This window comes from Equus caballus, chromosome 24, assembly GCF_041296265.1.
Source record: "Equus caballus isolate H_3958 breed thoroughbred chromosome 24, TB-T2T, whole genome shotgun sequence".
Classification (NCBI taxonomy): domain Eukaryota; kingdom Metazoa; phylum Chordata; class Mammalia; order Perissodactyla; family Equidae; genus Equus; species Equus caballus.
This window is the reverse complement of record NC_091707.1, coordinates 35,912,741-35,940,620: the sequence shown is the minus strand read 5'-3', so window position 1 is coordinate 35,940,620 and position 27,880 is coordinate 35,912,741. Positions and strand designations below refer to the sequence as shown.

The 27,880-nt window shown below is 46.7% G+C and overlaps 1 protein-coding gene across 6 annotated transcripts in view; it reads right to left on the bottom strand.

Annotated features, from left to right (window-relative positions):
* ADCK1 (aarF domain containing kinase 1) overlaps window positions 1-27,880 on the bottom strand; it is a 138,549-nt gene that overhangs the window by 87,427 nt on the left and 23,242 nt on the right. For 5 of the 6 annotated variants that reach the window (XR_011432267.1, XM_070250264.1, XM_001494170.7 and 2 more), the window contains one exon: window positions 8,414-8,617. The exons of the other annotated variant lie outside the window; for it this stretch is intronic. Coding sequence is in view for 4 of the 5 variants with exons in the window: in XM_070250264.1 (XP_070106365.1) it covers window positions 8,414-8,617 (204 nt within the window). In the remaining variant the exon portion in view is untranslated. The remainder of the gene's footprint in view (window positions 1-8,413; window positions 8,618-27,880) is intronic. 6 annotated transcript variants of the gene reach the window in all.

Below are 27,880 nucleotides of genomic sequence, written 5' to 3'. Positions count from 1 at the left end.
CGATGAGGCTGCACTGAAATCGAGCAGCTGCTCCTGAGGAGCTCTCCGGGGGTCTCCATTCCCCAGGCCTGAGAGGGACGTGGCCCAAGCTATGGAAGACTCATCTGGAAGCTACAGAATAATGGGACTGAAGGGGCCTCAGAGGCTGGAGCAGGAGCCCCCGAGGAGCAGGCCTCGCAGGCCGGGAGAGGGGCGCAGGCCAGGCCAGGCGGGCCGGGGAAGAAGAGCCAGCACCACCACGGCCGCCCAGTCTGTCCCCCAGTGACTAATGGCACACCATCCGTCCCAGCTGATGTTAATGCTTCCCGCCATCCATCTCCCACTCGTTAAATTACCATTTTATGGCCCAAATCTCTCTCATAATTGATAAAAATCTCCTTTTGATGTTCGGCATTATTGGGAGGAAAATGTTTTTTTATTCTTCATTATGTTTTTAATATAAATGTATTTTTTATTGAGAGCTGGTGGGAAGGCTGGATGAGGCCATGTCAGGAGGGGGAGTCATTGCTCTCCCTTGCTCCCCAGTCTTCCGTGCACACGGCTTCATGGTCACCAGCTCCTTCGGTTCCCTCCCCAGAACACTCACACAGTAGCCTTCTCGGGGACTGTCTGAGAGACAAAGAAACCAGACGCCAGCACAAACCACGGTGGGACTCAGGACCAAGAGAAGCAAATCTAAAGACAAGGGAAGCCCTCAAGGTGGTCCTTGGCTCCACACCGGTGGAGCAGCCTGGGGGGTGGTAGAGGGGAAGCCGTCAGACCTCAGCCAGGCCCCTGCCAGTGTGCGAGAACAGGGACAAGAGCTCCAGAGGGCAGGGACCCCCAGGGGCTGGCACAGTACCCGGTGCAGAGGAGTGTCAATAAATATTTAAGAGTTAATAAGAGAAGGACAGGAGAAGCTGGATCAACCCTGGAGAGAAGGCAGTAAGGGATGCAAGAGCATGGAGGCATGTGACACCAGGGGAGGGAAAGCTTTCTGCCAGCCGGGGACCTCCAGGTAGAGCTGGCCCTGGGGGCCGGAGGGGCTCCTCTGCCCTAACACTTCCCCAGCCCAGGGTGTGTCTGTCCTGCATACGCCCTGCATCCAGCTCCTTCAGGACAAGGTAAGCTGAGTCCGGCTACCATCCTGCAAGTGAGGAGGGCTGGGTGGACACAGCCACCAACTTGTGACCCTGGGGACCTGGCTCCACCTCCACCCCCTCATCCACAGAGTCAGCCCTGGGGACCAAGAGCACAAAGCAGGCGCTGCTGATGGTCCTCAGGGCACTGCAGCAGTAAACATGCCCAGATGAGCTACCAGCAGCCCCCCAAGATGGGGGTCATGGAGGGAGGGGCGCTCAAGAAGCCCAGGGGACAGGCTCCCAAGGCAGCGTGTGGGAGAGTCTAACAGTGGGAAGGAAGGGGCCGGCCACTAGATGGAATGCGGGGTACTGGTCAGGGAGGGGAAGAGAAAGGAGGATTCTTCCAGCAAAATAGCGTCTGGGCCAGAGAACTGTACCAGGTATCAGAAAACCTGGTGGAAGACCCAACCCGACTATTTCGAGTCTCTCAGAACCTTAGTTCCTCGCAATATAAAACATCTGACAAACACAGAAATAACCGCTGATGTTCACTGGCCGCTTGCTCTGTGCCAGGCATGCTCTACATGCTCCACATTCGTGAATTCGTTTAACACACGCAGCAAGCCGACGCAGCTGGTACTGTTACTGTCCCAGTTTTACAGATGAGGAAACTGAGGGACAGAGAAGGTAAGTCACATGCCCAAGGTCACAAAGCTAATAAACCACAGGCAGTTTGGCTCTGGCCCACCTCAGAGGCTTGATATGAGGCTCAAGTGTCATGTCAAAGTAGGACTGAGGGTACAAATGTGCAGACCCCACCACGGGCCATGTGGGGAACCATGAGGGTTAATTTTATGTGTCAACTTGGCGAGGTCACAGTGCCCAGATATTTGGTCAAACATTATTCTATGTTTCTGTAAGGATGCTTTGGGATGAGATTTACATTTAAATCAGCAGACTTTGAATAAAGCAGATTGCCCTCCATAACATGGGTGGGCCTCATCCAATCAGTTGAAGGCCTGAATGGAACAAGACTGACCTCCTCATCAAAAGGGAATTCTGCCAGCGGAAGGCCTTCAGATCTGAACTGCAAGATCAGCTCTTCCTGGGTCTCTGGCCTGATGGCCTACCCTGAAGCTTTTGGACGTCTCAGCCTCCATAATCACACAAACCAATTCCTTAAAATCAATCAATCCATCTTTATTTATTTTATATATATACACACATCCTATTGGTTCTACTTCTCTGGAGAACCCTAAAATAATTAAATCCAGCCCTAGTAGAGCTGCCACCACCTGGAAGAAGGGATACCCTGAGAGGGTACCTTTTCCTAGTTCTCACAGAGTTCTCCACATGCCAGCAGAGGTCCTATGTGCAGCCATGCAGAAATGATAAGGGTCATCCCAGAGTCGGCCGTCACTATCCATGCCCACCGCCCCCTCCCCAGGGCCCCAAGGCCTCCACAAAAGCTCCCCCTCCAGTCTCTGCACTGCATCTATTCAGTGCTCCCATCACCAGGAAGCCCTCGCACAGGCCAGGTCTCCTGTCTCTCCTCCACCTGCTGCTTCTGCTCCTCCTGGTCCTTGCGCTTAGAGTGCCTTCTCTCTGCCACCCCAGCCGAGCTGGATACACGACTGATGTGCTTGGCGGAAGAGCTTCTTTACCTCTTTTCTGAACTCTTGCTTACACCTTGAGTGAACCGAGACAAAAACGTCGCCCTCCACCTGTACCTGTAGGTTCATATGAAACAATGGATACGCATCCTCCCACCTGATGCATAATGGTTCTCTTCCGCATTCTCACAGCCACTCCAGTCAGATGGTCCATCAAGAACACTGAGCACCTGTGACACACAGCACCCGGCCCCGGGGACTATGGGAAGTTACAAAATAAGGTCAAGTCTAGAGCCTCACCCCACTGTGGGAGCTGAGGGGTAAAAGACTGAAGAAACATGTTTCAGAGTACACAAGCCAAACCCCAACACCCCAACACCAGTATGTGCATTGTCCCTAACAAAGGTGTTTCTGTGCTCTATTCCAACAGACCTCACTTCCTTCAGTGTTTCTCAGAATTTCAGGGCTAGAAAGGACCTATCTGATACAACTATATTCCAGAACAACAAACAAAGCTGGATCATTTCTTGAAATAAATTGTAATAAGATCTGACTTGTCTGTATGTGTTGGGGCGGGGGGTGAGATGTGTGTGTGTCCATGACCAAAGACAACTCTACTGGTGCAGCTGACATCTCCATCATCTCTTCCTAAGTCCCACTGTAACTCCTATCCCCAAGCTCTCCACGCATCTCAAAACTCCCTCCTCCACCTTCCCCCACCTGTAAAAGAGGACTTCATCTCCCACATTCCTATAAACGGAACTCTTAGGTGAGTTCTTTCAACTGCCCCCTCCACCACCAACCCCACCCCATTCCATTCTTCCTTGCTCAGGTCCCTCTCCAGTTGTCCTCTCCCTCAGGCTCACATTATGGAAAGAACATCCAAGGCCCTTCATAATGTGACCTCAGCCCCAACTTTGCAACCTCAGCTCCACTATTCACTGACCTGAACCCCATATTCTAATCAACAAGACTGTTCACCATGTACTCTCCATACTTTTGTGCTTTCCAGGGCCTGCAACTTTGCCACACCCATCTCATTCATCAGTTACATCCTCCCCTCCAACCTCCGCCCCCTCCAGCCTCAGGCATCTTTGAAAGCCTGGGTCAGATGTCAGCTGCTTCACAAAGCCCCCATGCACCCAAATGTAACCTCTCTCCCCCTCTCTCTCCATTTTCTCTCTTGCAAACCCCAAGACATTTACGTGGCCAGGTATTATGGTGATAAGGGGACCTCCCAATGACCCCAGACTACAGGGGCCAGAATGAGGTCTTGACCATTGTTGGCTGCACCCACAACTTCCAGCACTGTGCCTTTTTTCACTAAATACCAGCTGCTTGGACAAGCAAAAGAGAGAAGGAATGGAAGCATGAAGGAAAAGGTGTTAAACCACAGAACTGCAGGCTGTTGGAGCTGCAGGGGGCCTCTGAGGACTCCTAAGCTAGATGAGAAAGCTGTAAGGATGGGCAGGTGGTCAGTGGGAAGAACCCTGCCAGCTCCTCCAGCACGGAGCCAAGAGCTCCTGGGGACCAGGGTAGTCAGTAGCCTCATGGCTTAGGCCTGTGTCTGCCCCAGTAAGGGTCCAGAAGTGTCAGCCCGGGCTCCTCCCACAGCATGGACCATGCCCAGGTGTAGACAGGACCTGAGTCTCATCCACCTGTGAGGCTCTCCTCTGCCGGAAGGGAAGGGACGTAGATCTTCAACACCCCTCCCTGACTCTCAGGCTCAAGCGCCATCTGCTGGCCAAGGTCAGCACTGCACCTGGACCCACAGCCCCAAGGGCAGTCAGGAGACCAAAGCTGAGACCATCCCTAACCCACTCCAGACACTGGTCACATTCGGGGCAGCAGAAATGACCCTATCTCCTAGAGCTCAGGCTTCTAATTGCTTCTCAGAACCTGTCCTTCAGGACTTAAGCCTAACATTCAAAATAAAAGGGAAAAGTAAGTTTCTTTCTGGTAATACTAGCTGAGAAAACTTCAAGACACAGACACATAGAAAAGTGATTACCTAAAGAATTTCTTCCCAACAGAAGCTCTGTTCCATGGGGGACAAAGCACAGGCCTTGGAATCAGAAGGTGTGAGGTCTCGTCCTCTCGCTCCCATGCCCCTCCCTCAACTATGTGGCCCCCCAACCCCCAGGCCACATACACCCTGCCTAAGCCAACTCCTACGCCAGGATGGTGCCCCTTCCCTTGCCCTCACCTCCACACTGATGGCACTGGCTGCTGCCCAGGGATCTGGACTAACCCAGAATCAAATGTAAGTCATGGGATCCAGAGGAGCTACAACCTCACTCTCAGCCCCACCTCTGTGCTGGGGACGCCCCTCAGGGCCAGCCCTAGACATGGGACCAGGATTGGTCTGAGGACACTAGTGACCTTCCAAGGCTTCTACTGATGGGCAGGGTCCCCAAGAGGCCTAGATGGAACCAACCAGCAGGGGCTGGAACACACCAGCCTCGAGCTCCTCCCCAGCCACCACTCCGCTCTCTTCAGTTTGAGACTGAGGGCAGCTGTGCAGACTTGGAGCTCCGGGTAGCTTCACAGCCCGCCCAAGGACTTGGACCTGGAAAGAAGATGGGGAGGCGTGACAGACTCAGCTTCCTTTAACCACACTCCTGAAACCAGGAATGAAACAGAACTTTCCACTGAGGGTCTCAGGGCAGGTGTGGAGAACAGGACTAGCGGGCCTGCTCAAACATCTTCCTGGGAGAAGGGTTGCTCCCTGAGAAGCATCACGGGAGGGGCTGGAGGAGGAGGGAAGTGCAAAGTGAGTGACTTTGCCCCGCCCTCCCACCCCCACACCCACCTACCCTGCTTCCCACACAGCCCCGTTCCCCTCCCTCCACCCACAGCCTGAGAAAGCGTGTCACAGGGAACAAACGCCATCTTCGCGGGAGGGAGGAGGAGGAGGAAGAAAGGGGGAAGGAAGACTTTGATCCTGTGCCTGCAGGGGCCTTGGTAAGAAACTAGAGGTTTCTGAGCCTCTCAGCTGTGAGGGACGCCCCCTCAGAACTGCGACCTTGACATTAGCCTCCCTTTCTCAGAGGGCTCGGGACAACCTGAGGGGCAGGAGCGACAGGCCCCCACACTCAGGGCTACTTGGCCAGGGGTGCCTAGAGACGAGGACTTGAAGACGCAGATGAGATCTTCCAACCTCAAACATGCTTTGGGCAGCTGGGTGGGCCCACCATGACTGCTGACACCCTGAACTTCCCATCTTGCTTCACTGGCTTGGAGGAAGCCACTGAGCGGCTCTTGCCTCCCCCTCCAGCTCTCCTCAAACAAATCGGCCTCCAAGGGTTAATCTGCTGCCTTCCCTCCCCTGCATCCGCCCCCGCTGAGCTGCCACATGCCAGCAATGATGCACCTCACACTGTTATTACAGTGATTTATTTAGTTTTAATTTGGGGGTGAATCTCGTGCTGTAGGAAGCAGGAGGCCAATAGTCTTGGCAAGAGGCAAAGCCACGCATGTGCCAATCCTGTCCCCTCTGCCTGGGGTCCGTGCATCCTAACCCTGCTCCTCCCACCCAGCCTGTGGTCTGCTCCTGACTCCAGCCTGAAATCAGGTTTACCCTTCACTCAATCTCCCCCACTTTGAAGATGCTCCTCAGTGGGAAGAGAGTCCACTTAGGTGTCTATGCTCACCTTCTGTGTGATTCAGGCCCCTCAGAGAGTCACTTAATAAGGCCCCCTCCAGGCCAGGCTGTCACTGAGGAGAGGGACATCTTTGGCTGGATGCTGGGCACCTGACACCAGCTCTGCACTAAGGGACCAACGGCCAGGGCCAGCTCCTTGCAGATCAGCAAAAACAGAACAACTGATCTTTATGAAACCTCTGCCCCTACTCTCTGCCCTGCCCTGAGTAGCCCAAGGAAGCTGCCACTTGTTCATCCATTGGTTCATTAAACAAACACTGGCACCCAGTGTATACCAGCTACCGTGCTGGTGCTGTAGCTATAGGGTAAAAGGACCATCACAGTCTTCATTCCCAAAGACTTTATTACTTGCAGTGGAACCACCTAGACACAACTAACCAAGCCACAAGACGCACAAGCGGCGGGAGCAAAGCTGTGCAGAGGATCAGAGTAGACTTCACAGAAGAGCTGGGATTTGGCCAGGACACCTCGCTCCCAGCACAGTGCCTGGCCTTTGCTGGATGGATGGGTAGATGGACAAACGGCCTAGAAACACAAAGAATTACTTAACAGGGAGAGAATGGAGTAAAGATGCTCCAGACAGACAGAGGAGCACGGCATAGGCACTGAGGGCTAAGGGGACACAGTGAACCTGCAATAAGCAGTGCAGTGTGACCAGGGCACAGGGAAGTAATCACAATAACAGCAGTAGCTAAGATTTGTTGAGCACTTGCTCCAGGTCAGGTATTGCCCTAAGTGCTTTACTATATTCATTATCTCTTCTAATCTTCACGACTCTGCCCCATTTTACAGATACAGAAAGTGAGGATCAAAGAGGATAAATAATGTGTGCAAGGTCCAAGCTCCTGGCTCCAGAGCCCAAATTCTGATGCCACTCTGCCCCACCAGGTTATGGACATGAAACACAAGGCAGGTGGAAGGCGGATGGGGGGCACCTGGAAAGCCCTGCTAAGCATTTCATTTTAGGGTAATCAGGAGGCATCAAAGGTTCTAAACTAATCTCAGGAAAGGCAGCAGCTGATCAAGGCTTGACTTTAAGATTATTTTGCTCAGAAAAAGTCTAGAAGACCCAAAGGATTCTCTCTCAAAGAGGAGAATTTCAAATACAGTAATAGGTGAGTGGGGAGAGGAAGTTTGTTTAGTAGAGATCTCTGAGGTCTCCTCAAATTACAGCACACAACTTCTAGGGCTGGGCCTGACCCTGCAGCTCAGCAACCCGCCGATGGCTGCTCAGTCCCCTCGCTATCCCCAGAAGCAAGATGACCAGAAGAGGCCAGCGAGGGTCCACACCACTGGGCCCAGTGTGGGTTCCACACGTCCTGCAGACAACGGCACAAGTCCAAAGGAGTGTGACCAGGGCTGTGTACAGAAGGGCCCGTAGCCCCTTTCTCTGTTGCTCCGGGGGCAAAATGAAGACTGGAAAAGTAAGGTTTGAGGAGGCAGGGCTTAGCCCTCAGGAGAAAACACTTTTACAATTAGATACAACTGACCAAACAAGGGACCATGTTGGGCAGCAGATGACAGAACAAGCTTCCTGTCACTAGAGGTAATCAAGTAGTGGCTGGATGACTGCCTGCCAGAGACATTCCAGAAAAGCCAATGCACTGAATGGTTTGGGCAGCTTACTGATGGCATCATAGAGCAGTGCGCTGGAATCACTTATGGAAGAGCCCTTGGACATTTTACCTTACCAGCTAAGCCTCCATCTCTCACGTGCAAAATGGGGTTAATGATAGAACCTACCTCATGTCTGCATGAGGATTAAGTGAGAGACTGCACAGAACACAGCACAGCCATCGGCACGCAGTAAACCCTCAATAGTTGATAGATACTATTAGGTTGAACCATACAAATCCTATTAGGTTGCATGTCAAAAACAGTTGAGTATCAACTATTTCATGTGGTTCACTGAGGGCCACTGACGTTCCTTCCCACCTCTGATTTCAGCACTGAACATTGCCGTGAAGTGTGGTTCTGCACCAGCGGTGGATCCCAGCACCCGGCAGCCAGAGCTCTGCCTGGGCTTTTTCAAAGCACATGGCCTGGGGCCCCTCCCGCCTGGCAGAGGCAGATACCTCTTTGCCCAGGTCCTCGCGGATGACCTGGCGGACATCCTGCATGCTGCTCTGCGGGGCCTGGCTGTGAAGCACCTTCAGCGTGCTGGTGTACTCCTCGGGCAGCAGGTAGTCCAGGGCCCCCAGGTGCTGGCCCACCTTGATGAAGGTGCCCCGGTTGGCACAGCAGAGCTCACAGAGACGCCTGGCAGAACGGAGGTGCACCTGCAGGGAGAGAGGCCGGGGCCCGAAAGGTGTGAGTGCACACTGTCCACTGAACCTTGTTCCCTTTTCCCGTCCCCTCTGCTTGAAAATCCTGATTTACTCCCCTGCGTACACACACACACACACACACACACACACACACCCCTTCATTCACCTTCTCCCTCAATGTTCTCCTTCAGTGTCGGTACCCAGAGCAGTCAATTCCAACCTCACACTGAGGCCGGCCTTCTCACACGGCACAAAGCTTCTGATCTCCTTTCCATCAAAACTTACCTGATCCGGGTCCCATTCTCTCAGAAAAGAGCATTCATTCAAAGCTTTTAACCAAATCTAACCTACTCATGATTCATTCAAGTGTACGTTGAGTTAATGTATTTGCCACTCAACTCACAGACTGTCTGCTTGGAGGTCTACAATTTATAAAACATGGTCATATACATTATTTCTTTTCATCCTTACAGCAGCTCAGGGAGGCAGGTATCGGCATCATTAAAGATAAGAAACTCAGAGGTTTTGCTTATAAAGAAATAGCTAATCAATGTCAAGGGAAAGTCTAGAAAATACTCCAAACAGAGGGCTCTTTTAACTCAGCAAACTTTAGCAGGAGTCTCCTATTAACTGGGTGGTATCAGGCACATGGGGTAGGCAGCTGGGCAGGCTGCCTAAGACAGGGCAGCCTTAACTTGCAGCCCAATGCCTGTCTGTCCTTCCAGAGCTGGGAGATATCCCCCCAGGCATCACCCCAGCTCAGCTGAGGATCTTGGAACTACCAAGCAACAGCATCTCAGGCAGGATGGGGCCATGGACACACACACAAGACAAGGGAGCCCAGCGCCCTGTGGAAACCTGGTACCCTCTTTGACCCGTGGAGTCAACCAAGAGAAGGTGAACATCTCTAACGGACTCACCCTCTCGTAAGTGCTGTGAAAGATGCTGACGTAATTACACACATATTGGAGGCAATCATGTGAAGAGTTAAATAACAGTTGGGAACAAAGATGGAGGAAACGTTCAAAGAGCCCACATAATTAGTTGCCAAGTGAACCATACAGAAAACTGTTACTTTAGAAATTAAGAGAACACTATAGCCCTGAGCACCCTTGTCCCAGCAGCCAGGGAGCCCATCTGCCCCCTCCCACCACAGCAGAGAGGACGCCCAGATTCCAGACACCAGCAGGCTATCCTTAGGCCCTCGAGGCCCTGCCCACTTCCGGCTCTGCTGGATACCTCTGCATCCCACCCCAACACACTCTTGGGGAACCCTATGTACACATGACTCCATCCCCCTAGGCAGAGCCCTCCAGCCTTGATGTGAATACCTGGTCCAAGCTGGGCCAAGAAGAGTCTTTTTCGCCTGAAAGGAGGGTATAGGGAGAAGAAAGTTAATTCTAAGAATTAAGAGAGAGAGCAAGCCCCTAGATGAATCAAAGGATGTTGGGGGAAGGAGTGGATCTTCTTTCTTAAGAATTTGGAACGGGGGATGGAGCTGGCCAGTGTCAGATGGTGGAAGGTCAGTGCTGTGGCTGGCCAAGGCCACACTCAAGCCCTAGTTCTGAGGATGTGAGAAAGAAGGCAAACATGGCCAAACATGGTACCAGGCATTTCCTCATGGTACCAGGGTCCAGACTGCTATGAACAAATGACTTTTTGCAGCACAAATAATTGTCCCTCAATTCCAACTCAGCTGAGAGATCACAGTCACCAGAATAAGAAGCAGCCAGAAAGGCATCCACAATCCTTTAGTCCTAAGGTATGGTGGGACCAGAGCCCAAATCAAGCCAGATGCTCCCAGTGCGGGCTGCCCTGGCACCCAGAGGCCTGCTCCCCCAAGAAGACTCAATCAACCCCACGCCAAAGCTGTTCTGGGGTCAATGCCAAATGGAAGTGAGGACTAGAAGACAGGGTGAAGACACACCCCACTTCTCCTCCCCTCCCAGCAAAGACATCAACCACCAGGTATTTACGTGGGACTTACTGAGTCTATCACACGGGGAGAAGCAACAGAGCCACTCGTGCACAGAGAATGACACACGGCAGCAGGATCACACTGAGTCCTGCAGGATCTTACAGATGGAAGAAACAAGAGGGCTGGATAGAGAGGCTTGACTCCCGGGAGGGGCAGCAGTGTGTGGGCCACTCGTGAATTTATGGCCTCTCAGATACAAATGCACCCTTCTTTGCCCTGCTTTGTGATGTGGCAGCTGGACCCTGTATTATTTCTTCTTTGTCAGATGGCTTGCTAATAGGCTTTGTCAACAGGCAGCTCTGGAGGGACACTGTGAGGCCACAGCAGGAGCAAGAAGTCTCCCTTACTGGTGCCCGTGTGCCGTTTTCAGCTCAGCAGCCAGCGGGTCAGTGGCTTGGGGTCAGTGGCCCTCACAGACCAGTGGACACTCACTGAATTTCTTCACTACCTGGTAAGCCCCACCAGGACAGCCCTGACTCTCCGCCTTGTGGGTGGGAGGCCCTCAGCTGAGCCCTTAGTTCTGTCCTTGTTCACTACCCCTCCGCCCTGGAGAGAGAGTTGCTATATGCATGTATTACTTCTGTACCCTCGGAATCTTCTTTTACTCCTTGTAGGAGTTAACTACCTTTTACTAGTTAATAGGTCTTTATATTAAAGTTTCCCCCATCAAATTACTGGCATGACTGGCCCCTGGCTGATACACAGGATTAGCCCCTGAAATTAAATCTGAAAAGATTGGGATTAAAAGGGAGGACATTTCAGGTCAAGAGAACAACATAACAACATGCACGTGTACACGTGTGTTGCTGAAAACCTGCCCCACCATTTCCTTTGGTCTGGATTCACATCTGCATTTGTCTCTGTCGCTGGCAGCCCTCAAAAAGGAGCAGCCTCACCCTGCCAAGCCCTCTCACTAGGGATCAGAGCTCTGCTGGCCCTCACCTGTGGCTTGAGCCAGTCCCAAGCAGGGTGTCTCTAGGCACAAAGTGCTGGTCTCCTTCAGGATACTGTCTGGGCAATGCAAGGAGCCTTCTCCAGTCACACAAGCCGAGTAAGGCAGGTCTACCTCCCACTCACTGGTTCCTTGGCACATCAGCCAGCGGGGACAGACACCATGTGTGTCTGTATGCTCTGTGTACCTCAGGGCAAGCCGCGCATGAGCCAGAAATGTAGATTGATGACGACTACGGGTCATACTCTCACCAAACCATTCTCCGTGAAACTGAGTCAGCATCTACTGTAAATGGCACCCACATTTCAACTAAAGAAGCCCCAAGGTCACCTTCAACCATCTTCCAAATAAATGCACACACACACTCTCTCTCTCTTTCTCTCTGTCATATGGAGGTGAGAGACATTGCCACTCACCAAAAAATTTAAATGTTCCTTTAAGGCCAAAAGATACAAATGCTGAATAACAGAGCAGGCACTCTGATCTCCGGGATCCCCTTCCAGCTCCAGCTCTGACAGCTCCACTTGGGATCAGAAGGCAGGTCCCACTCAAAATTTCAAGAAACTGCTGGCTTAGTGCAAACTCCCTCTTCCGGCATCACTTAATTTGGTGCCGTAAGGAGCTAAGCCTGCTGGCAGCAAGGATCCTATACAGGAATCTCACAATTCTCTCCTACCCCTGTTCAGGCAAGTGTGCTCAATGAAAAGGCCAAGCTTCCAGAATCTCCTGACCCTCTGCATTCTCTTGAATCTACTCCTCCTTACTACACACATCTTTGAGCACCTACACAGGCATAAGCAGCAGAAGGGATACGCAGGTAAGTGGGAGTCAGTCATAACAGTGCTGTCCAGTAGAACTTCCTGCAGTGATGGAAATGTTCTGCACTGTCCAATATGTGGCCACTGGCTACATGGCTACACGTAGCTACTGAGCACTTGAAATGTGGCAAATGTGGCTGAGGAACTGAATTATTCATTTTATTTCATTTCAAATAATTTACATTTAAATCACCCCTTATAGCTAGTGGCTACCATATGGGACAGCTCAGGTTTATAAGTTAGTAACAACCATAATAAATTAATTCTAAGTACTATTCCTGGCCTACAGTGAACACTCAAATATGGTGGTGGGAGTAGTTATTGTTTTTAAATCTGTCCAATATCTCTGTAAAATAGATCTTCCTGTGGGGCTTTTAAGATGAAGAAATAATCTCAAAGAGGTTCCATGACATTCCTAAGGTCCCGGAGCCATTAAACAGTGAAACTTTGGTGTTCAACCATGTACTAGGAAGCAGGCATCAACTGAATTGCTCTATGTCCAAGGCATTGTGGGGATGCAAGGAAGTACAGCCACGGTCCTCACGGGCAAGGAGCTCACAGTATAGACCTAGAGGTGGACATGCATCCATGAAACGAGAAGCTCAAGTGGCAGGCAACAAAGGTAGGTACCCTGTCACTCCCAGCTATGACATGTGCTGGAGAGGTCACGCCCACTAGCCTGGACCCCAGGGTGGCCACGGAAGTTGAATCAAGTATATACAGTTGAAAAGGCCAATGCAAGCTGTAGTTGGTCTTGAATATAATAAGAAGGGATCATATAACATAATGGTTAATAGCACTGGCTTTGAAATCAAAAAGACCTGGGTTCAAATCCTACTTTGCCACTTCTTTGGCCTATAACCTTGGGCAAGTGAATTAACTTTGGAGCCTCAGTTTCTTCATCAGTAAAAGGAGGATAAAAATAACTGTCACTGTAATGATTAAACAAAGCAATGCATAAAAAAGAGCTTAGCACAGGGCCCAGCATATAATCAGTGCTCAATAAATGATGGTAAGAGACAGAGAGGGAAAAAAAATCAATCTTCCTAGAAAAATGAAATTTAGGAAAAAAAAATAAAACACTCCAGACCCAGACACTCCCTGTACTTTGTTCAGTCCAAGAAGTCTGGACCACAATCGAACAGAAACAATAGCTAATTTCATGCTCTTGCCATCTAAATTGCAAAGCATCCGTGCATAAGAAATGCAAATAGCTATAGAGCATTATTCTAAATACACCAACTTTAGGTTCTCTTCATACTTTCCCTACCACCTCAACATTGACCACCCATTTGCTCACTAGACCCAAGTCCTGTCTTTACCCGGCACCTGGTTTCATTGGCTGGGTAGATATGTCCCTGCAGCATGTCCTCACTGCAGAGCCCCCACACTCCCACTTCCATCCCTGCCAAAATGTGGCAGGAACAGCTGGCGCAGTCTCCCTGCCCCTCCTCCAACTTCGTTTTCACTCCCAGCTCAATAACTTGCCTTATGATTATCTCATTACCAATAACCTTGCTGTAATGAGTTTTAATCTGCCTCATATTAATTAAGAGCATTGTCATTAGCCAGCTTGGTTTGGGGTTTGGGAGAGGGACAGTGAATAGCTAATAAGAACAACTCAGTGCTGATTAATTATTGATTGGGAGGGATGGAGCAAAAGCCCAAGGAGGGCAATTCTTTACTCTTGTCTAACCCCCAAGAGCAGTGGCCTCGGCCCCCAAACTTGGCAGAAAGGTGCCAAAGTCAGACAGAATCAATGGGGCTCCCCATCAGAACGGGGCAATATCTCCAGTGGGGTTTAGGGGTGTGTGTAGGACAGAAGGAAAGAGGCAGTTAGACAGACACACATACATACCCCACACAACTCAGGAAAAAAGAAAGAGACAGTGAAAGAGGTGACAGACCCCCAAAGAGAGAAAGACCTTTGATTAATTCTTCTAGTCAAAAGCTCAAAACTCAAAGGAAATGCACTGAAATGTTAACAGTGGTATCTCTGGGCTGTGAGATTACAAGAGTATTTTTTCTTCTTTAGAGGTTTTTCTGTATTTTTCAAATTTATTAAAACTAAAATATGTCCATAATGAGGGAGAATTTTTTTTTTAAATCATCCTTCTTCAAGATCTTCTGGGAATAGAAAAGTGCATCTGACTTTTTTTTTCAACTTTCATTGTACAAGACTCTGCCATGCAGGCTGAACCAGCTTTGGTGCAGAGAGAGGAGTCCAGCATCTCTTCCCCAATTTGGCAGGGTGCTGTGATCCATGTGTGTCTTCTTCATCGTGAGAATGGAATTGTAACCCTTCCCTCATCCCCAAGAAATGAGACCAGCACTGTCTCCAGGGTCTCTTTTCCAGATGTCACCCTTTGCTTTGTCGTTTAGGGAACAAAGTAAAATTAATCATGTCTTGGGGAAAAAAACAAGTTGCACTTTATAAAAGTTCTGAAGGAGCTTGACAACAAATTTAATCCCAATCCTTAGGAGTGTTCTCTGTCTCTCCTCTGACCACACGTGGGGTAGATCCTGGTCAAGAGCAGAGTCTGTGTCCCAACGTCACCACTCAGAAGCTGGTGACCTTGGCCAAGATACGTAACCTCTGTGTACTTCAGTCTTCTCATCTATAAAAGGAAGATAATAACAGTACCTACCTCAGGGGGCTGCTGTGAAGGTTAAAAGAGGTGAGGTAATGCATGTTCTCCACTTAGACAGAGCTGGCATTTCTGTGCTTGTTGCAAGGGCACCTAGGATTTGGTTTAATCAAGTATGGAAAGACACATAGACACAGAAATGACTGTCATAAAGGAAGAAGTTTTTACTCACAGTTCCCTGACGCAGGAGGCTTGGCATGCCATGCAGGGCCACACGGAGAAGCACCAGGGTTGGCCACGAGACACAGGGAGCAAGGGGAAAATGTGGGTGAGAGCTTTTATTGTGGATTCCATGGGAAAGAATGGGTGAGGCAGGGTAAGCAGGCTTAAGATTGGCTATTTTGAATAATTTTAGTGGGCTTTGGGGCATAGGGGCTGTCCCTAGTTGTTTGGTTCATGGCCCTGGGGTGATAAGGGCAGACAGATAGTGGTCCAGAGTCTAAGAGCCGACAGAGGAGGTGGTTAGTGGGTGTAGGCCCTAGATTGGTTGGTTTGCATATGCAAGGCATGCTCCCAGGAGAGTTGTTTGCTATCTCCAGGAATTAGTTAACCCTAAGAGGGGCAGTTCTTCCAGTGTCAGCAAGGCCCCACCATGTCAAAGGATCAGAAAGTACAAGAAAAAGAAACATGATTAATACAATACTCTAGCTATACTCCCTTGGGGATCTCACCCAGTATCACGGTTGTAAATACCATCTACATACTAATAAGACACAAACGCACATCCCCTGCCTAACTCTCTCCCCTGACTCCAGACTCACATATCCAACTGCCTCTCTGATATCACTCCAATGTCCAATGAGCTCCTCAAATTTATCATGACTTTCCCACCATTCCCACCACCACCAAACCTGCTCCTCCCACAGTCTTCCCCATCATAGGACACTGAAACTCTAAACTTCAGGCTGCTGAGCTATCAGTCTTCTGTCATCCTGACATCTCTTCCAAAACAAGGACTAAAATTACCTTTCTGTCTGAAATAAAAAACTGGCTTTTAAGGCACTGGATATCAGGCAATGAAGGACGGTGATTCCTGAGAGATGGGAAACAAGGTGAACCCTACGATTGCCCCAGTTTGCTGCACTGAGAGTTTCCAAGCCACCATGCAGGGAGGGGGGATCGGGGCAGTGCCCAGAGGATTCCCTGAATTGAGGAGAAGGAGCTAAGAGTCCAGGAAGACCAAAGCAGCTGGAGTTCACAGGACAGAGAACTGGAGAGGCGAGAGCTATACAAAGAAAGAACACCAAAGATCTGAGGAGGGTCCATCTCACATTTTCAGCTGAGTACCAGTCAAACACATGCACATGAGAAAACTACCTGAGTCCAGAGAAAAAAAAAAACAAAAAGACTAGGGTTCACAGTACTCAGAGCTCACACAGGGCCTATTTCCACCAGCCAAACTAGAAAATCTCATAATTCATGGGGCATTTGTTATAATACCCAGAAGGGGCTTGCCTCAGAAATAGGGAATATCCCAAACTAAACACTGCTCCATTCCCATCTAACAAATATTAAAAGAAAAACTTGAAAGAAAGTCAGACTGTTTCCAAGTAACTTAACTGTGTCCCAGAAGAAAGCTCAACAACATTTATAGGAATACAAAAATATCTAGCACCCGAAAAGATAAAATTGCAATATCTGGCACCTAGTTAAAAACTTATCAAGCGTGCAAAGAAGCAGGAAAATACAACAGGTAAAAAGAAGAAAAACTAATCAATCAAAACCAATATAGTACTAAAACCTATAGTAGAATTAGTAGAGAAGAACATAAAATCAGTTATTATACTTGTATTTTGTATGTTCAAAAGTTAAGCAGAGACACAGGCAATAAAAAGAGAGAGAGTGAGCGAGATCCAAACAAAAGTTCCAGAGATGAAAACCATACATGTGACATGAAAAATACACTGGATGGGATTAACGGTCGATTCAACACTGTAGAAGAAAAGATTAGTGAACTTGAAGAGCTAGCAATAGAAACTATTCAAAATGAAACACGCAGAGAAAAAATAATTTTTAAAAATGAAAAGAGCATCAGTGAGCTGTGGGACAAATCCAAGCAACCCAGTAAATATGTAGGTGGAGTCCCCAAAGGAGAGGAGATGGGAGGAATGGAGAAAACAATATTTCAAGAAATAATAGCTGAAAATTTTTCAAATTTGATTTCTTTAAAAAAAGAAAACTATAAACCAACAAATGCAAGAATCTCAACAAGCCCCAAGCACAAGAAACATGAAGAAAACTACATAATGAAATTGTCCAAAATCAGTGATAAAGAGAAAACCTTAAAAGCATCCAGAGAAAAAAGATACACTATGGACAGAGGAACAGAGATAAGAATGACAGATTTCTAACTGACAATAATACAAGCAGAAGTTAATGGAGCAAAACCTTTGACAGCACTGAAAGCAAACCCAGAATTCTATTCCCAGCAAAAACATCATCAAAAACAAAAGTAAAACAAAAAGTCCTTCAAATATATAAAAGCTGACAGAATTAATCTCTCTGTACTATAAGAAATGTTAAAGGACAGCCTTCAGGCAGAAGGAAAATGACACCAGGTGGAAATACTGATCTACATAAATATAAAAACACAAATAGGTTAAATGTAAAAGGATACAAAAAGATATACCAACACTAATCAAAATAAAGCTGGAATTGCTATGTTTATATCAGACAAAACTGATTTTAGAGAAAAGAATATGACCCAGGATAAAGATCATTTCATAAGGATAAAGAAGTCAATCCCTCAAGAGGACATAACAATCCTAAAGATTTGCACCCAACAACAGAGCTTCAAAATACAGGAAGTAAAAACTAACGGAACTGCAATGAGAAATAGACAAATCCACAATAACAGACAGAAATTTCAATACCTGTCTCTCAATAAGTGATAGAACAAATACATAGAAAATGAGTCAGGATATAGAAGACCCAAACACCACTATCAACCAACTTGACCTAATTGGCATTTATCGAATACTCTGCCCAACAAGAGCAGAATATACATTCTTTCCAAGTGCAAAAGGAACATTTACCAAGGGAGACCATATTCTGGGTCATAAAACAAGTCTCAATAAATTTAAAAGGATCAAAGCACACAAAATATGTTCTCTGACCATAAGGGAACTGAATTAAAATCAATAACAAAAAAACTCTTGAAAATCCCCAAATATTTGAAAACTAAATAACACAGTTTAAATAACCTACAGGTCAAAGAAGAAGTCAAAAAGGAAATCAGAAAGTATTTTAAATTGAGTTTAAATGAAAATGCAACATATAAAAATTTGTGAGATGGCATAAAGCAGTACTTAGGGGAAAATGTATAGTATTATACACCTATATTAGAAAAAGAAGAAAGGTCTCAGATCAATGACCTCAGCTTCTACCTTAAGAAACTAGAAAAAGAAGAGCAAATAAAACTCAAAGTAAGCAGGAAAAAAGGAAATAATACAGATAAGAACAGAAATCAATGAAACAGAAAACAGAAAAAAGAGAGGAAGAGAAATCAATGAAACCAAGAATTGATTCTATGAGAAGATCAAAATTGATAAGCCTCTGACCAAGCTGATCATGAAAAAAAAGAGAAGACATAAATTAACACTTTTAGGAATGAGAGAAGTTACATCACTACAACTATTAAAAGGACAACAAGGTACTATTAACCACAACTTTATGCCAATAAATTTGACAGCTTAGATGAAATGGACAATTCCATGAAAGACACAAACTGTCAAAGTTCACGCAAGACATACATAATGTGAAAAGCCCTCTATGTATTAAAGGAATTGAATATGTAGTTAAAAACCTTCCCACAAGAAAAACTCCGGGCCCAGATGGTGTCATGGGTGAATTCTACTAAACTTTTAAGAAAGAAATATACCAATTCCACATAAACTCTTCCAGAAAGTTGAAGACAAAATACTTCCCAACTCGTCCTAAAAGACCAGCATTACCCTGATAACAAAACCAGACAGAAAATACATGAAAAAAAACAGGACAGACCAATATTCATTGTGAACATAGATGCAAAAATCCTAAAAAAAAAAAAATTAGTAAATCAAATCCAACAATTTATAAAAAGGCTCCATTCTTCTCATTACACCCTATCAAGTGGTATAAAATTTTGATTTGTCTCCTACTGGTGGTCAATTTTGATCACTTCATTAAGATGGTTATCCACCTGGCTTCCTCACTTAAAGTTACTTGTTTTCACTTTGTAGTTAAGTATTTTGTGGGAAGGTACTTCCAAATTTTGTCAATAACCAGTTCTTTATCAAACTTTGAATTTATTCATTTATTTATATCAGTTTGGACTCAAAGATTTCTACTTTTTTTAATGGATCATAATCCGTTACTATAATTTACTTGTTCATTTTAACAGCCTCATTGAGGTATTTTGACAAACAATAAACTACGCATATTTAAAATGTAGAATCTGATACTTTTTGACATATTTATACACCTATGAAACCATTACCGTCATCAAGATAGTAAACATATCCATCATCCCAAAAGTTCTGTGTTCCTTGTTAATTCCAGCCCCATCTCTCCACATACTTCCCACCTCCAGACAACCACTGACCTGCTTTCTGTCAGTAGAGACTAGAATTTTCTAGAGATTTATATACATGGAATCATACAGCCCATATTCTTTTTTGGTCTGGCTTTTCACTCAACATAATTTTTATGAGATCCATCTGTGTTGTTGCAAGTATACTATTCTTTTTTATTATATATATATATTTTTTACAATATTCTTTATTATTACAGTTTATTCTTTTTTCTTACTGAGTAATATTCCATTACATGCATATACCACAATTCATTCATTCATTCATCTGTTGATGTACATTTGGGTTGTTTCCAGTTTTTGAGTACAAATAAAGCTGTTATAAACATTCATGTCCAAGTCTTTGTATGGACAAATGCTTTCATTTCTCATGAGTAAATACTTAGGAATGTAATGGTCAAATTGTATAGCAGCTATGTTGAACTTTCTAAGAAATTAAACTGTTTTCTAAAGTGGTTGTACCATTTTACATTCCCACCAACAGCGTATGAGAGTTCCTCCACATCCACCCAGTGCTTGGTATAATGTCTTTTTCGTTTTAGTCAATCTAAGATGTATAACGGTATTTCATTATGGTTTAAATTTGCATTGCCCTAAGACTAATGATGTTGAGCACCTTTTTATGTGCTTACTTACCATCTCTATATATTCTTTGGTGAAATGTCCATTCAAATCTTTTGTCAATTTTTACTGGTTTGTTTTCATATTATTGAGTTACAGGAGTTCTTTACATATTCTATATACAAGTACTTTACCAGATATTTGATTCACAAATATTTTCTCCCAGTCTGTGGCTTATCTTTCCTCTTTCTTAACAACATCTTTCAAAAACAAGGAGCTTTTGATTTCAATGAAGTAAAATTTACCACTTTTTCTTTTATGGGTCATGCTTTTGGTGTTATATCTAAGAAATCTTTACCTAACCCAAATCATAACTACTTTCTCTCCTGTTTTCTCCCAGAAGTTTTATAGTCTTAGGCTTTACACTTGGGTGTGGGATCCACTTGGAATCAATTTTTATATATGGTGTGAGGCATGGATCAAAGTTCAATTTTGCATATGAATACCTAATTGTTCTAGCACTGTTTGTTGAAAAGATAAACCTTTCCACACTGACTTGCCTTCACACCACTGTTAAAAATTAATTGTCCATATATGTCGGGATCTATTTCTGGACTCTCTAATCTGTTCCATCGATCACTTTGTCTATCTTTACATTAATACCACACTGTCTGGATTACTATAGTTCTATAATAATTCTTAAAATCAGGTACTATTAGTCCTTCAAGTTGCTGTTCCTTTTCAGTATTATTTTCCAGGGCCTCTGCATTTCCACATGAATTTTCGAATCACCTTGTCAATCTATATAAAAAAGCCTGCTGGGATTTTGATTGGGATTGCCATGAACCCATAGGTTTATTTGGGGGGAACAGACATCTTAACAATATTGAGTCTTCCAGCCCATGAACATGATGTCTCTCTCCATTTCTTAGGTCTTCAATTTCTCTCAGCCATGTTTTGATTCATACACATAACTTTAGAAATTTCTCTTAGGGAAATAATCCAAGACATGGGAAAAAATCTTATGTATAAAGATGTTCAGCACAGAGTTGATTATAATAGAAAATAATATATGTAGATGCATCCTAAAAGTAGAGAAAGGAAATAGTTAAGTAAATTATAGAACGGTCACACAATGGAGTATTAAATAGCCATTTTAAGTGAAGACTATGTAACAGCATGGAAAAATGCTAAGAATAATGAGAAAAATAGTTCATTATATTGATAGAACACTATGGACATAATAGTAAGGCATTAGAAGAAAGTATAGCAAAATCATAATGAGTTTGAATTGGTGAAATTAAAATTTTTTCTTGAATCTCTAAATTTTTTATAATACAGTTACTGCTTTAATAAATTGCTTTTGATTTTTAATTGAGATACAATTCACATACCATATAATTCACCATTTTAAAGTGTACAATTCAGTAGTTTTTACTCTAGTCACATCACTATCTAATTCTAGAACATGCAAATTATGTGGTGTTTTTTGTTTGTTTTTTAAAGATTGGCACCTGAGCTAACAAATGTTGCCAATCTTTTTTTTTTTTCTGCTTTATCTCCCCAAATCCCCCCATACATAGTTGTATATCTTAGTTGTGGGTCCTTCGAGTTGTGGGATGTGGGACGCCGCCTCAACGTGGCCTGACGAGCAGTGCCATGTCCGCGCCCAGGATCCGAACCCTGGGCCGCCGCAGCGGAGCACACAAACTTAACCACTCGGCCATGGAGCCGGCCCCCAAATTATGTTTTATTTTTCAAAATCAATTCAATTATTTTAGTCACACTTTACATATAATCCACCTGGAGTCTTTGAAATAAAAGACTCCTGTCTTCATTCAATTTATCAGTACTCACTAATAGATGATAAAGATTGCGACTGCCCAAGTATGTATGACTTCGCTATCGTCTTATGTTTTACTAACACTCAAGCTCAGTTAATAATCTCATATTAAAATGAGGATGAAACTTAAGTTTCCAAATGACATGTCAGCACAATGCAAGTACAAATAGGTCCCTGATTTATAATTTTCACATTCTCTTCTCCATAATCATTAGTTTCTATTTGAATTGTTGATTGACTGGACCAGCATACGATATAAGCTGCTGAGAAACAAAACCTTGTTCATCACACACTCTGTAACCATGGTCCTCATAGCAAATGCATGGTCCTTTATAGTACACGAAACCTTTCACATACATTATCTCACCTTATCCAGGTAAGAGTTGAAGGGGTACTATCATTCTCCTCATTGCACAGATGCAAGAATTGAGGCTTAAAACATTTAGGGGTCTTGCCAGGGTTACTCAGCCAGTAAGCAGTAGATCCAGGGTTTGAGTCATTGTCTTCTGATTCCAAAATCCATCTCTTTCTACCTGACTCTGCTGCCTCTCCAACTACACTGTTAAACATGCCTCATGAATTAGAAGGAAACAAGCCAGGTGGCCGTGCCCGCTATGGGCCCTCAGTGTCGCCTTCTCCACGTGCTCACAACTCCCCACTCCTGCCCCCAGCTGAGCCCCAGCTATTTCCCACAGCTGGGCCACACGGCCGCCATGGCGCCTGGCCACATATGGGCTCCCAGGAGTTGTTCCAGTAAGCCAGCTAATGATACCAAGATTAGGAACAAATTCATGAACACATGGGCCTGGAAAGCACCAGTCACCCAAACAAACTGACATCGGGGAGCCATTGGGAGAAGGAAGCGAGAGAGGCCCAGGAGGCTTAAGGTTTCTCACTGCAGACATTGGACAAAGCCATGGGACTATGCAGCCCAAGGAGGCAGGTCCAGGAAAGGGCAGGACACTGGCCATGGTGGGAAAAGAGGAACAGCCGTCAATGATAACCCTCCAAAAGTCCCCACTGCCCTCGGTATGAAATTCAAACTCCAAACCGGGCCTACCAGGCCCGCCATGATGCAGCCCCGGTGCCCTCTGGCCTCGTCTCTTACCCTCCCACCTCACTCTCTATCCCCCAACCACAGCGACCAGTCCTGTGCCATCCCCTGCCCCAAGCCTTTGCACAGGTGGCTCCAAAATCTCGCCACTCCTCTCTCCTTCTCACCTGTCAAAATCTTCTGCAGCCTGGACCCAGGCCTCCCTCCCCTCACCTCTTCCTAGTCCCAGTCTGGCCCATCTCCTCTCCTCCCTCCACTCCCCCTCACAAAGGATGCTACTGCCTCCCACCATCCCAGAAGCAACAGCGGAGCCAGAAGTTCCATCCCCAGCATGGCTCTCAATCCTCCTCTTGTCTGAGCCTCCCCTGGAAAAATCTGGGCTCCTGCCCATGCTGCAGCTTCGCGACTCTGAACATCTGCTCTGCTCTGGGCTCAGACAATGAAAAGCAGGGAAGCAACCCCAGACACAGCCAGGTTGCAACCAAACTAGGCCATGACCCTGGGTGAGAGGCCCAGAGCAAAAGAGCTTCCAAATGTTGGGGACAATGGCATGACCGCCCTCCAGTGAGGATGGCCTCCTTCCCACAGCCCCCTCTCCTCCCTTTCTCTGGAACAGATGGACAGACCCCAAGAAGGCCTCTATTTGAGGATCTGGAACAGAGGCTGTTCCCCCACAACCAGTCAGAACTGGAATCACGAATGATTCACTCAACAAGAGCCTCACACCCATCGCCACATGGCACCTGGAGAGCCCTCCCCACCACCGCTGCTCCCTTTTCCTACGCTCTCCAAGGGGGGCCACGGGGCACTGCTTCCAGGAGGAAATGAGCATGCCACCAAGAGGCAAAGCCGAATAGTGCAGGGGGCAGACCACTTATCCAGCAGGAGTCAACTCAAAGTCCATCACCCAGGCCAGACACCCGGGACTGTCAAGGACTCCTCCTGGCTGTCAAGTCCCCCTCAAGGTCACCCAAAGGGAACCACTGTTGAAGGCCTACATGACTAGACTAAGACATGGAGAGGACCACAGAACAGCTTTCAGGTCTGGGCTCTGACGGTACCCTGCTTTCTAAGCCCACGGGAGAGGCGGGTGTGAGGGGAGGGGGCTGGCACCAGCTGGACATCAATGTCAAGTCTGCAGACTAGGTCGGGGTAGGGGTCTCAGTGCCTGAGGGGAGCAGGGATGGTCTGGCGGGAGATGCTACAGCATTGTTCCAGTCAGAGGAGAGACCAGGCAAAACGTACACGGAGGCCCATTTGGCAGCTGGTCCTTGGAGAACCACACCAGGCCTCCAGGGTCCCATGCCCCAAACCAGAACAAACTTGCATGGAGTGTGAAGTACAGCAGCCAAAGCTGCCCTGGAATGGCAGGCAGTGACAGATCCAGCCACGTCTCACACATGGTTATTAGCACTACAGGACTTTTCATCACCAGATTACAAATTCCAGGAGCCCTTCAAACCCAGAAGATCCCAGAGCATTCAACAGGGAAGGAAAAGAAGCAGACGCCTGCGGGGTAACACAGAGGGACACTGCAGAGGGGGTGACCCGGGAGGGCTTCATGTCCAGACCCAGCAAGAATCTAGAAGGACAAGGCAATAAAAAGTAACATTTTAATTAAGTTACCAACATTTATTAAGTACTCACTATCTGTTAGGCTCTACTGTAAACACTTTTTATGTGTATTATCTCATTTAATTCCATTATACTCTATACAGCTGGCACAATCATTATCCTCTATTTTACAGATGAAGAAGCTATGGCTCAAAAGGGTTGACCTGACCAAGGGCACACAGCTAACTAGTGGCAGAGCAATCTGACTCCAAGACCACAGCACTCTTTAACCACAGTGAAATGCTTCTTAGAATACCTGGGGGGCCGGCGGGTGGCGCAGTAGTTAAGTGCGCACATTCCGCTTCGGTGACCCGGAGTTCACCGGTTCAGATCCCAGGTGCAGACATGGCATTGCTTGGCAAGCCATGCTGTAGCAGGCGTCCCACATATAAAGTGGAGGAAGACGGGCACAGATGTTAGCTCAGGGCCAGTCTTCCTTAGCAAAAAGAGGAGGATTGGCGGCAGTTAGCTCAAGGCTAATCTTCCTCAAAAAAAAAAAGTAAGAAAGAAAGAAAAAAGAATACCTGGACGCTTCAGAAGAAAAGGTTTTGAACCAGGACTCAAGAGACCTGGATCCTGAGGCAACTGTGCCCCTACTACTGCTCCTACTTCTGTAATCCTGAACAAATCGTCCCAGCTTTCAGGACCTCAACTGGCCCATTTATAAAATGAGAGATTGCACAGAATCAGGAATAGCAGGTGTGGCATACGCACCTCCCCTATATTACCACACCCAGGGCACACATCAGACATCACTAATCAACCACAACGTGCACTCACTGAGCCCCAGTGAAGACCCACTTATTCTTCACCCTGCACTCAGACAACCACTGCTTATCGACTGGAGTTTGCAAATGAAATGCGTTTGCTTTCCCAGAGCTAGATGGTTTCCCAGGTGTCTTCTGAGCCTAACAATCTACAGCTGTGTGACTGGGGTTCTAAAGACAAAATTCTAATTCTAGCCCCTCTCCAACTAGGTTGGTGTCATTATGCATCAATCTTAATTCTGTGAAATGGACATTATGTCCCACGTGGTCAGCTCCACTCTCTCCCCTGCTGTGATGAAGGACACGCCAAGCTAATGCCCAATCTGAGTTACACAGACTCGAGCTGCTCTCAGCGTGGTCCTGCCAGGCCCCCTCTCCTCTGTGTCTCTCAGGGAGCCCAATAAAGGGGAGAGCTAAGGCCAGAGCCACTGCCATGGTAGGAGGAAGGGGTACACGTTCCTTTGCATAACGCACTGTGTTTCCAGAAAGTTCCAGTTAAAACGCAAATACGCCCTAGAGGTGGTAACATAGGAAATTATCTGTCATCGTCACCTCGCAGGAGTTTCCATACCTGTCTGTTTTTCCAGCCGCAGCAACTAACTGAGAGCAGAGTTCTATGGAACAGGCTAGGTTCCAAATATAGGTTCTGTTTCAGAGAAGGCCATCATAAAAGAAAGTTGTAGGAGGGGGCAGAAGGGGAGGGCAGCTGCCAGTGGCTGAGAAAGCTGAATGAATAAAACATGCTACGCAGCTGCCAAGGATACTTGCATTTTAATAGGGAACAGAGTTTAGGCCAAAGGAATTAATCTCTAATGGTGGAATTACAACCATCGGCAATGATTTAGGGAGGTATTAAGCAAAAAAAGTTGTTCCCGCATTCCTGAAATCCCAGCAAATGAGCTGATGTGAGTATCTGAGCCCTCAGCAAACAGCGAATGTGCTGCAAATTTAAGGGATTAATAACATTATTACTGGCAACTTGTGACTCTGCCTGCCCGTAAGCAAGCCTGCCACTACACAGACAAACCCAGATGCCCACAGGAGCCCAGGACACGCACTCTTTGGTCTGGAAAGCATCCATTTGGGAACCTCGTTGCCAGAAAAACTGAAGAGAACCCTTCCCTCCATCTGGCCCTTAATCACACACACTGAGAAGATGCATAATTAATTTGTTCTCAACAGTCGCTCTGTGGCTAGAAGAGCGAGGGCATTTCTGGAATGACAATTACAGGCAAGAAAAACGAATGTTAGGCCACAAGCAGAATAACGTATCCAGCCAGCCTGCTCCCAGTCCCCTCCCCTTCATCCCCGTTCAGGCCATGGGTGTGGGACAGCAGTCTTTTCATTTCCTCCCAGCCTTGAGATCTTGGGGGCTGGTGGGAAGGAACAGCAAACAAGATCCTGAAAGACAGAGGGAAAACCCCAGACAGAGGGAACAGGGACAAAGTTGAAGCGCAACATGAAGATAAACAGGCAGGGGACTCGGGGACAGAGAAACACATGGGAATCGGATGAAGTTAAAAGACTCATTCACTTCATTCAGTGGGACAATGACGTGAATACTTAGAACAACGTCAGCTGTTAGAGATGCACGCGGACACCACAGAGGAAATGTCATGATTTCTATATCTTAAAATTCTTCAGCAAAAAAATAAACAAACGAAAGAATTACGGCAACATAGTTTAGATCTAGGTGCCAGGTACAGGGGTTCATCATATTATTCTCTCTACTTTTTTATTCCATTGGAAATTTTTTATTTCATTTAAAAAATTAGAGATTTTTTTTAAAGATTTAAAGGCATATCCCAGTCTGCTGTTCCTAACCCTTCACTGTGGCCTAGGAGGCCCCGTGTTCTTGACCTGAGCCAGCCTCTCCCGTCGCATCTTGTACCACACGCCCTGTCATTCACTCTAGTCCGTCGTGCTGGCCTCCTTTCAGATCCTTGAACAAACCCAGCTGGTTCCCATCTCAGGGCTTTTAGGCTCGCAGTTTCCTCTTCCCAGGGCCAGCTTCATGGGCATGTGAGCAGTACGGTCACACTGGGCCCCACACTTGCTGTTTAACGTGGAAGACGGAATAATGCCCCCCCCCCATTCACAACAAAGATGCCCACGAGCTAATTCCTGGAACCCCTGAACATGCTACCTTACATGGCAAAGGAGAATTAAGACTGCAGAAGAAACTAGGTGTGCTGACCAGCTCACCCTGAGACAGATTATCTCAGATTATCCAGGTGGGCCCAGTGTCATCACAACGGTCCTTCTAAGTGGAAGAGGGAGGCACAGGAAGAGAACCAAAGAAATGGCCCCATGAGAAGGACTTGGCCAGACGCTGCTGGCTTTGAAGATGGAGAAAGAGGGCCATGAGCCAAGGAACACAGGGGGCCTCCAAAGCAGGAAAAGACAAGGCAATGGATTCTCCCCTGCAGCCTCCGGAAGGAATGCGGCCCCGCTGACACACTCATTTTAG